Genomic DNA, 12,484 nt, shown 5'->3' with positions numbered 1-12,484 from the left:
CCCCATCTATTTCCCATGAAGTGGTGGGACCGGATGCCATGATCTTCGTTTTCTGAATGTTGAGCTTTAAGCCAACTTTTTCACTCTCCACTTTCACCTTCATCAAGAGGCTTTTGAGTTCCTCTTCACTTTCTGCCATAAGGGTGGTGTCATCTGCATATCTGAGGTTATTGATATTTCTCTTGGCAATCTTGATTCCAGCTTGTGTTGCTTCCAATCCAGCGTTTCTCATGATGTACTCTGCATATAAGTTAAATAAACAGGGTGACAATATACAGCCTTGACGTACTCCTTTTCTTATTTGGAACCAGTCTGTTGTTCCATGTCCAGTTCTAACTGTTGTTTCCTGACCTGCATACAGATTTCTCAAGAGGCAGATGAGGTGGTCTGGTATTCCCGTCTCTTTCAGAATTTTCCACAGTTTATCGTGATCCACACAGTCAAAGGCTTTGACATAGCCAATAAAGCAGAAATAGATGTTTTTCTGGAACTCTCTTGCTTTTTCGATGATCCAGCAGATGTTGGCAATTTGATCTCTGGTTCCTCTGCCTTTTCTAAAACCACAGCTTTGATATTTATTAGCTGTCTTTGCAAAACTTGGGGCAATACATCTTTCACATTTCATTGAGAAGAAAAGAAACTGAATCCCAGCAGGATCTCCATTATTAGTTCTTCCTGCATCTTCTACCACCTGGCTCACTATGTCCAACCCATTGTCTAACCCAGTCATTTGGTTTATGTTCAATATCATACAGTTATCCTCTTACTCACATAGCAGTTTTCCTTTATTTTCAATACAGTCCTGCTTTTAGTCTGCCTCATCATTAACAGTAATTAGCTACTCACTTGCATCCTCTGATTCTTCAAATTCTACTAATTTTAAGTAACACTCAATAAACCACATCTTTATGTTGGATTCTATCTCCAGGAAATGTCAGTCTAATTTCACCAGCAGCAAAATTGAAACACTGCTTTTCATATTCATCACAGAATGTTTATTTTCCATGGAGAAAAGTGGCTGGATGAAATGTTTGAGAGTCAAGTATGATGAGAAATTGTTTACTTTGTAAATTGGCCCAGTTCTCATTTTGAAACATAGTGAGGTTTCTAACTGTCAAGTACTGAACTCCCTGATCAAAAATGTCACAAATGGAGGTAGGAATGGGAGAACAAGATGTTGGAGGAGTAGGTGGATGTGGAGTACATCTCTCTCCATGGAGACATCAGGAATTCACCTCAGGTACAGAAGTGCATACAGAGCACCAGCTGAGAGTGGACAGGAGTACCTGACCAGTGGAAAAGAATATATAGAACCATGCAAAAATCATCAACAGTAGTCCTTGCCCTGGGATTGCTCCACAATTCCTAAACTCCAGCTTCCAGCCATGTACCTTCCAGTGGACCAGCATTCCTATTCAGGAGATCAAGCCCTGAGCCTTTGGAGTGGGAGCACTGACTCCAAGACCCTAGACTACCAGAGAACTAACCCTAGAGGGTATCAAATAGTGAGAACTCACACAAGGGAAACCACCTGAATACAAGACCTGGCATCACCCAACCACCAGTAGCACCCTGCGTAGGATGCCTCATCTAAACAACAAACAAAACAAAAATACAAGCCCAATCATCAGCAGACAGGATTACCACCTCACCTGGCTTTGCCCATTAGAGGAAAAACAAACAAACAAACAAAACTCAGCATAAATCTCACCCTATAAGAAGCTTACACAAACCACTGGACCAAGCTTATGAGGGCAGAAACCAAAAGGAAGAAAGAATTCAACCTTCTTCAAGGAAAGAATTCAACTTTCCTTGAAGCCTGGGAAAGGGAGACCTCAAACACAGTAAGTCAAAAAAAAGAAAAAGAAAAAGCAGAGAAATATTACACAAATGAAGGAACAAACTAGAAACACAGAAGTCCAAATAAATGAAGAGGAAACAGGCAAACTATTTAAAACAGAATTCAGAATAATGATAGTAAAGATGATCAAAAGCCTTGAAAACAAAATGGAGAAAATGCAAGAATCAATTAACAATGGCTTAGAAGAATGAAAGAATAAACATACAGAGACAAACAACACAATTACTGAGATTAAAAATCTAGAAGGAATCAATAGCAGGATATCTGAAGCAGAAGAACAAATCAGTGGGCTGGAAGATAAAATAGTAGAAATAACTTCTGAAGAGCAGAATAAAGTAAAAAGAATTAAAAGAACTGAGGACAGTCTCAGAGACCTCTGGGACAATATCAAACACACAAATATTTGAATTATAGGGGTCCCAGAAGAAGAAGAGAAAAAAGAAAGGGTATGAGAAAATTTTTGAAGAGATTATAGTTGAAACTTTCCCCAACATGGAAAAGGAAATAGTCAATCAAGTCCAAAAGGCACAGAGAGTCCCATTCAGGATAAACCCAAGAAGAAACACACCAAGACACATACTAATCAAACTAACGAAGACTAAACACAGATACAAGGGAAATCCCATATGCTTAACAGCTGATCTTTCAGCAGAAACTCTGCAGGCCAGAAGGGAATGGCAGGATATATTTAAAATACTGAAAGGGAAAAATCTACAACCAAGATTACTGTACCCAGCAAGGATCTCATTCAAAATTGTTGGAGAAATAAAAAGCTTTTCAGACAAGCAAAAGTTAAGAGAATTCAGTACCACAAAACCAGCTTTACAACAAATGTTAAAGGGACTTATATAGTCAAGAAATACAAGAGAAGAAGGATCTACAAAATCAACCCCAAACAATTAAGAAAATGGCAATAAGAACATATATATATAAATAATTACTTTAAATGTAAATGGATTAAATGCTCCAACCAAAAGACACAGATTGGCTGAATGGATACAAAAGGAAGACCCATATATATGTTGTCTACAAGAAACCCACTTCAGACCTAAAGACACATTTAGACTGAAATTGAGAGGATAGAAAAATATATTCCATACAAATAGGAAGCAAAAGAAAACTGTAGTAGCAATCCTAGTATCAAACAAAACAGATCTTAAAATAAAGAAGATTGCAAGACATAAAGAAGCACAGTACATAATGATCAATGGATTACCAAGAGGAAGACATAACAATTGTAAATATCTAGACACCCAACATAGGAGCACCTCAATACATGAGACAAATACTAACAGACATAAAAGGAGAAATTGACAGTAACACAGTAATAGTAGGAGACTTTAACATCCCACTCACACCAATGGACGGATCATCAAAACAGAAAATTAATAAGGAAACACAAGTCTTAAATGATACATTAGACGAGATGGATCTCATTGATGTCTTCAGGACATTCCATCCAAATGAAGAATAATACACTTTCTTCTAGAGTGCACATGGAACATTCTCCGGGACAAACCACATCTTGGGTCACAAATCAAACCTCAGTAAATTTAAGAAAATTGCAATTGTTTCAAGCATCTTCTCCGATCACAATGTTATGAGACTAGATATCAATTACAAGAAAAAAAACTGTAAGAAACACAAACACATGGAGATTAAACAACACCTTTCCAAATAGCCAACAGTTTACTGGAGAAGTCAAAAGAAAAATCAAAAAAATTCTAGAAACAAATAACAATGAAAACACAATAACTCAGAGCCTATGGGATACAGCAAAAGGACTCCTAAGAGGGAAGTTTGTAGCAATACAATCATTTATCAAGAAACAAGAAAAACATCGAATAGACAACCTAACTTTACACCTAAAACAACAGGAAAAAGGAAAAAAAAACCCACAAAATTATTAGAAGGAAATAAATTATAAAGATCCGAGCAGAAATAAATGGAAAAGAAATGAAATAAACAATAGTAAAGATGAATAAAACTAAAAGCTTGTTCTTTGAGAAGACAAACAAAATTGACAAACATTTAGCCAGACTCATCAAGGAAAAAAGACAGAAGAAACAAATCAACAAAATCAGAAATGAAAAAGGAGAGGTTATAATAGACAATGCATAAATACAAAGGATTATAGGAGACTATTATGAACAACTATATGGCAATAAAATAGATAATCTGAAAGAAATGGACAGATTCTTAGAAAAGTTCAATCTTCCAAGACTGAACCAGGAAGAACTAGAAATCATAAACAACCCAATTACAAGCACTGAAATTGAAGCTGTGATCAAAAATCTCCCCAAAAACAAAACCCAGGACCAGATGGCATCACAGGAGAATTCTATCAAACATTTAGAGAAGAGTTAATGCCTATCCTTCTAAAACTCTTTCAAAAAATTGCAGAGGAAGGAACACTTTCAAACTCATTCTATAAAGCCACCGTAACCCTGATACCAAAACCAGAGAAAGACAACACACAAAAAAGAAAACTATAGGCCAACATCACTGATGAACATGGATGCAAAAATCCTCAACAAAATTTTAGCAAACAGAATTCAGCAACACATCAAAAGGTTCATACACCATGATCAAGTTGGGTTTATTCCAGGGATGCAAGAATTCTTCAATATACACAAATCAATGTGATACACCATATTAACAAATTGAAAGATAAAAACCATATGATAATCTCAATAGATGCAGAAAAAGCCTTTGACAAAATTCAGCACCCATTTATGATTAAAATGGATATCAAAGGAATCTGCGTCGACATGGCCTACAGCAAACATTACTCTCAATGGTGAAAAACTGAAAGCATTCCCCCTAAGATCAGGAACAAGACAAGGATGTCCACTCTTACCACTATTATTCAACATAGTTCTGGAAGTCCTAGCTACTGCAATCAGAGAAAAAAAAGAAATAAAATAAATCCAGATTAGAAAACAAGAAGTAAAGCTCTCACTGTTTGCAGATGACATGATACTGTACGTAGAAAACCCTAAAGATAGTATCAGAAAGTTACTAGAGCTAATCAGTGAATTTAGCAAAGTTGCAGCATACAAAATCAATACACAGAAATCACTTGAATTTCTATGTATTAACAATGAAAAATCAGAAAGAGAAATTAAGGAATCAATCCCATTTACCATTGCAACAAAAAGAATTAAATATCTAGGAATAAACTTACCTAAGGAGGCAAAAGAACTGTACATAGAAAATTATAAGACACTAATGAAAGAAATCAAAGATGATATAAACAGATCGAGAGATGCTCCATGTTCCTGGGTAGGGAGAATCAATATTGTGAAAATGACTATACTACCAAATGCAATCTACAGATTCAATGCGATCCCTATCAAATTACCAATGGCATTTTTCACAGAACCAGAACAAAAAACTCACAATTCATATGGGAAACACAAAGGACCCTGAATAGCCAAAGCAGTCTTGAGAAAGAAGAATGGAACTGGAAGAATCAACCTTCCTGACTTCAGACTATACTACAAAGCTACAGTCATCAACAGTATCGTACTGGCACAAAAACAGAAATAAAGACTAATGGAACAAGATAGAAATCCCAGAAATAAACCCATGCCCCTATAGGTACCTTATTTTTGACAAAGGAGGAAAGAATATACAATGCGGCAAAGACAGCCTCTTCAATAAATGGTGCTGGGAAAACTGGACAGCTACACTAAAAGGATGAAATTAGAACACTTCCTAACACCATACACAAAGATAAACTCAAAATGAAGTAAAGACCTAAATGTAAGACCGGAAACTATAAAACTCTTAGAGGAAAGCATAGGCAGAATACTCAATGACATAAATCAAAGAAGATCCTCTATGACCTACCTCCTAAAGTAATGGAAATAAAAACAAAAGTAAACAAGTGGGACCTGATTAAACTTAAAGGCTTTTGCACAGCAAAGGACACTATAAGCAAGGTGAAAAGACAATCCTCAGAATGGGAGAAAATAATAGCAAATGAAACAACTGACAAAAGATTAATTTCCAAAATATACAAGCAGCTCATACAACTGAATACGAGAAAAACAAACAACCCAATCAAAAAGTGGGAAAAAGACCTAAACAGACATTTCTCCAAAGAAGACATACAGATGGCTAACAAACGCATGAAAAGATGCTCAACATCACTCATTATCAGAGAAATGTAAATCAAATCTACAATGGGATATTACCTCACAGCGGTCAGAAAGGCCATCATCAAAAACTCTACAAACAATACATGCTGGAGAGGTTATGGAGAAAAAGGAATGCTTTTGCACTGTTTGTGGGAATGTAAATTGACACAGCCACTATGGAAGATGGTTATCAGTTCACTTCAGTTCAGTCGCTCAGTCATGTCCAACTCTTTGCGAGCCCATGAATCGCAGCATACCAGGCCTCCCTGTCCATCACCAACTCCCGGAGATCATGCAAACTCACGTCCATCGAGTCGGTGATGCCATCCAGCCATCTCATCCTCTGTCGTCCCCTTTTCCTCCTGCCTTCAATATTTCCCAGCATCAGGGTCTTTTCAAATGAGTCAGTTCTTCGCATCAGGTAGCCAAAGTATTGGAGTTTCAGCTTTAACATCAGTCCTTCCAATGAACACCCAGGACTGATCTCCTTTAGGATGGACTGGTTGGATCTCTTTGCAGTCCAAGGGACACTCAAGAGTCTTCTCCAACACCACAGTTCAAAAGCATCAATTCTTCGGCACTCAGCTTTCTTTACAGTCCAACTCTCACATCCATACATGACCACTGGAAAAACCATAGCCTTGACTAGACGGACCTTTGTTGGCAAAGTAATGTCTCTGCTTTTGAATATACTATCTAGGTTGGTCATAACTTTTCTTACAAGGAGTAAGCATCTTTTAATTTCATGGCTGCAATGGCGATTCCTTCAAAAACTAGGAATAAAACCACCATATGACCCAGCAATCTGACTCCTATGCATATCCTGTGAGGAAACCAAAATTGAAAGAGACACATGTATCCCATTGTTCATTGCAGTACTATTTACAATAGCTGGAACATGGAAGCAACCTAGATGTCCATCAACAGATGAAAGGATAAAGAAGTTGTGGTATATATACACAATGGAATATTATTCAGCCATAAAAAAGAACACATTTGAGTAAGTTCTAATGAGATGGATGAACCCAGAACTTATTATATAGAGTGAAGTAAATTAGAAAGAGAAAGATAAACATATTATAACCCGCATATACAGAATATAGAAAAATGGTACTGAAGAATTTATTTGCAGGGCAACAGTGGAGAGACAGACATAGAGAACAGACTTATGGATGGGGAGGGGGAGGAGAGGGTGAGATGCGTGGAAAGAGTAACACGGAAACTTACATTACCATATGTAAAACAGGTAGCCAATGGGCATTTGCTGTATGGCTCAGGAAACTCAAACAGGGGCTCTGTATCAACCTAGAGGGATGGGGCTGGGGAGGGATTCCGGAGGGAGGTTCAAAAGGGAGGGGATATCTATATACCTATGGCTGATTCATGTTGAGGTTTGACATGAAACAACAAAATTCTGTAAAGCATCCTTCAATAAAAAGTAAATAAATTTTTAAAAAATGTAAAAAATGGACCAATAGTTCCCAAGTCATATTTTCTATCATAAATGGTACTAAAAAGTGTAATATCTCAAAGTGTTCATTCTAAGTTTGTTCTCTATGGAATAAATAATAATCTTCATTTGGTGGCTTCTCACCTTTGTCCCTCATGTTAGTGGTATCTAAGGGGCTTCCCTGGTGGCTCATACGGTAAAGAATTTGCCTGCGATGCTGGAAACCCAGTTCAATCCCTGGGTCATGAAGATCCCCTGGAGAAGGCAATGGCAACCCACTTTGGTATTCTTGCCTGGAAAACTCTGTGGACAGAGGAGCCCTGTGGGCTACAGTCCATGGGGTCACAAAGAGTCAGACACAACTGAGCAACTAACGCTTTCACTTAGTGGGATCTAAGAATGTGTCCTTTCTACATGAAACCAGATATCTTATTTCCAGAAAAACACCGAATTATTTTATTTTAGTTTTGTTAAACATGACCAATAAGATTATGTAATCTACCAATAAAAGTCTATAAAAGTAAGTATCTACCTTTTGTCTTATCTAAAGTTTAACCTTCCTTTTCTAGCAACCCTGATCAACATGGGTTTTCCCAAACTGACCATTTCCTTTATTAAATCTCTGCATTTATAGCGGAGACTCTGTCTGGAATACACTTCCTTTTCTTCACTGTTAACTTACGTAAAAATCTACTTTCTTTAAAACTGTTCAAATTTCATATTTATGAGGCTTTTTCTAAACATCTCTTTCTAGACACACACACACATACACACACTTAATTGCTTTCTCTCTTCTCGGCCCGTCAATAACACTTCATAAGTTAATTCACTGAATTAGAATTATTTGTGTATATCTTTTTCTCTTATTAGATTGAGAGATCATAAAGGTCAGGGAACATCATTTATTCATCTTTGGATCCTATGCTGCTGTGGTAACAGACATGCAATATATATCTGTAAATAATTGATTGCACAGTATATGTTGACTTTTGCAAAAATTATCCTTAAATTCTAAAAACTAATATTGTTACTTTTCTATATGGAAGTGAATATCCGTGACCATAATGAGCAAAAGCAGGCATGACATTTTAAATAGATTTATGTCAAATAGACTTATTGTAGTGATCATTTTGCAGTATATACAAATATTAAATCATTATGTTGTATGTCTGAAATCAATATAATGTTACATATCAATTATATTTTGATTGTTAAAAGTATTTTTAAAGTTTAATTTTTAAATTGTTCTCACAAGATATGAATTTAAAATTTTCTAACTGAAAAAGGGGGTAGATCTGAATTTATTTGTCAAAATTAACTCATATTTAGAATATAAAATATGTAAAAGGGAGAGATCTAAGTCAAATAATACTTTCAAACTAAAAGGTAAATTGAATGCTAGCTTTGGGGATATATTTGAAAACAATTCTTAATGGTTAATTTTAAAAAGTTTAGAAAGGGTAGCTGAAATAAGCAGAATTAAGGGCTAAATATTTCTACTCTGATTATTTTGGAGAGAGGACTCAGCAAGAAGAATCAAGTGTGTCTTACCTTACCAATTTATACATAGTCTTCAATGGCCCAAATTGTAGTTTATATTCTCTTTAGCTCATTTTAAGCTAAGCCAAGACATTTTCTATTTTAAAAATAAATAAGACTAGAAACCAAATTAAAACCAATTTATAAAATTATTCATTTAGGATATATAACATTTCAGTATGTTTACTGCTTTCTTCCCTATTACCTTACTGATGACCATGAAGATTAAATTTTTTGTTAGGATGAAAAAACTGATTTTACTAAGAGTGTGCCTAGATGCTTGCAAGAGAGGAAGCAGAGTTTATGAGTTCCAAAATAGTAATATTTGAAAACATGCGCATGAAAGAACTTCTGTAAGCATTCTCGGAATTATTTGCTCTTTTTCTATTCCCCCCACCTTAATTAAAAAAAAAAAAAAAGGAAAGCTTTGGGTGGAGTTAACTCTTTTCAAATCTTAAACAATAACTGGAAATCCTGAAAATGTATTCTTTATCCAGTGGGGAAAACACTTTAAAGCTCTTTTTTTCTCTAAGAATTGTTTAGCAAGGGAATTACTTGGTGGCTTCTATTTTGAAGAGAAAATTCAGTTTAACTGCCTGAAATATTATGCCATCTGTGTTTATTTCCGCTATCCACAGAACACAATTCTGTTTTTCAAACATAACAAGTACATGGCCCTAAAAACCTAGATAAATATATAACTCAATGAATTCTTTACCAAGTGATGAAATTAGTTCAAAGGACAGGTACCATTAAAAAAAAAAAGAGAGAGAGAACAATCTGATGGTAGGTATAAAGCATGTAAAGCCCAATGGTAAATTTAAAAATATTTAAGTACTTTGATTAATAAGTATTCATGTCTTCTATATGTATTGATCAGGGTGGAGGTATCTACGAGGTGAGAAACGGGAGTACAGTGCATGCTATGATGCAGTTAGTGGGCAGAGACCTGGAACAGGTGCCAGAGGACCAAAGAGTCACAGAGGCAATCTGACCCCAGGCTGCTCCAACCTATACCACCTATGAGGCCCACTCACACATCTGCCTGGAACAAGCAGCCTCTGGACTGTGAAGACCACCCAAAAATAAAATTTGAATTTAGTAATCAAGAACTTTAATTTACTTAAAAAGCACGAAATGATATACAAATGCGAAACATCATTATTTGTCTTTTTACTTAAGGTATTCTGAACTGATTCTTACCTTTCTCTAAATGTAAGGGGACTTAACGTTTTTCTACCAAGTCTTCAATGAGGAAAAATTCAAACATTTTATTTAGAATTTATACGTATCTCAAAGAATGTTTAGATTCTATTCATCAGTATTTATGACAACCTGACATTTCTTCCATCGTCATGACAATCTTCAAAAATATCCTGAACTCTGATTCATTCTTTCTGGCCTTATTCAGCGAGACATAACCTCTAAGATCAACCCCACTTTGCGTCTAGAAAGTGTATGCTACGCCAGGTTTTCTGTTCTCAGGAAACAGAGGATGATTTACAGACCTTCTCACTGGACAGCTGCCTAAAATGGACAGGCATGTATCACTCGGTGAGGAATCTTTCCTGGCTCTACTTAAGCCTTCATAGAACACAGACTAAGTCACAACAGAACAGTTTTCAAATCATCCTGATTGTCACTTGAAAAATACAAAGTAAGGGGGACAGAAGCAGACTCCTGAAAGCCTTGAGTGATGGTCACCCATGGGTGAAATTCATATGTTCTTAATTCTCTGACTTCTATTTCTCAACTTGAAGGTGTGTGTAGAAGGACAGAGTTGCACAGTTCTCAGACATACAACCTTGCAGGCAGCTTCTGCTTGTCCATTTCCCTTGCCCAGAAGCATTTCTAAAATAAATTAATTAGTTATAGACAAATGCTTAACATATTCTCTGTGTTATGTTTCACTGATTTTGTAGTTGGTTATCGGGTTACATTGTTGCCACCTAGCTTTTCTTAGGCTCTAATCTTGTTGCCTGAAGTTGCTTAGGTAAAAACTGGCCTTTCATGTCTCAATTGTTTTTTATTTATAAAGTTTCTTTCCCCTGGTATCTACTGGATGAGTCTGACAAATACATGGGTGGCAAAATAAACTGGCTATCATTAAATGACAAACTTTAATCTTTTAACAAAGCAGACAAAAATATATCATTTACAATGTTAAAAAATGGATTGATATTATGAATATGATCTACTTAGGACATTATTATTACTATTATCATAGATACAAACTAAGCAATAAAAGAATATCTTTTAAACTTCTAATAAAAGCAATTTATGCTGTATATTAATTTACACATTTAGTGAAAAAAATATGACACATTAGACTGTCATGAGTGTTTAGAATCTCCAGTAAGGATTTTATATCAACAGCCAATCTTAAAAATCTTCTATTCAAAAGATAACTTAGCACTTTTTCAAAACATAACTGGGCAAAGGAAAGAGTACCAATATTGCCAAATGTGATTAATACTCACGAAAGAATATTCCCAATATAGGCATAGTAGGAGCAACAGTAAGGTGTGGTTCCATCACAGCAGTAAGATTTGCAGTCTTTGCCACACTGAGCAAGGCAATCCTCTACAAAATAAAAACCACATCCACATAGTTACTATTCTAAAATCGCAGCTTTACAAAAAAATTATTTTACATCTTAATTGATCAATGACCACTCTTTAGTGCTTTTAGATTTTCAAAGTGCTCAGAATTCTAAAACATTTGTAAACATTTAAACTAGTCTTGCTTCCTTGTTCTGTAGTTGCTAAGTCATGTCTGAGTCTTTTGTGACCCCATGGACTATAGCCTGCCAGGCTCCTCTGTCCATGGGATTCCCCAGGCAAGAATACTGGAGGAGGTTGCCATTTCCTTCTCCAGAGGATCTTCCTGACTCAGGGATCGAACCTAAGTCTCCTGTACTGGTGGGTAGATTTTTTTACCACGGAGTCACCTGGGAAGCTCTCTTCCTCTTTATCAAACATAAATCTAGAAAAGGCAAAGACCATTCTTGGAACCTCCTGCATCAAGCACCATAACGGGTAGTCAGAGTGGGTTGAAAGAGACAAAGAAGGGAGGAATGAGTGATCCAAACAATCAGACATTCAATTTGTCAACAGAGTTCTTATGATAAATTTTAAATGATAAAGTCTTTTGACTTCAGAGTGTTAATCCTAAATATATTTGACGGAAAGTGTTGACATGAATAATAACAACTGGAAATCATTTTAAAATAATGAATGTTTTTCATGACTGCATTATAGGCTTTTCTCTACCATTTTTGTCTTCATAACTACAGCGTGCATACATAAGGTAACACATACGAGTCTGCGCATCCTGTCAATCCATTTGGAGTCAGCTGTGGGAAAAAGTTCCTATAGATAATTAATGGGTGAATAATTAAGAGTTTATTTAATGTCAGATTTAAGAATCAATAAGATATGAAACAGCACTATGTGAAGGGAGAAAGTATTTTCTGATTAAAAAAGACAT

General features: G+C 35.8%; 1 protein-coding gene across 1 annotated transcript in view; it reads right to left on the bottom strand.

Moving 5' to 3' along the window:
- Nucleotides 1–12,484, bottom strand: part of CYYR1 (cysteine/tyrosine-rich 1) — a 123,010-nt gene that overhangs the window by 104,424 nt on the left and 6,102 nt on the right. The window contains exon 2 of the mRNA XM_010838448.1: nucleotides 11,476–11,578. Within this exon, the coding sequence (XP_010836750.1) occupies nucleotides 11,476–11,578 (103 nt within the window). The remainder of the gene's footprint in view (nucleotides 1–11,475; nucleotides 11,579–12,484) is intronic.

This window comes from Bison bison, unplaced genomic scaffold, assembly GCF_000754665.1.
Source record: "Bison bison bison isolate TAMUID 2011002044 unplaced genomic scaffold, Bison_UMD1.0 scf7180017864094, whole genome shotgun sequence".
In the NCBI taxonomy this organism is placed as follows: domain Eukaryota; kingdom Metazoa; phylum Chordata; class Mammalia; order Artiodactyla; family Bovidae; genus Bison; species Bison bison.
This window is presented reverse-complemented; position numbering and strand designations above follow the sequence as displayed.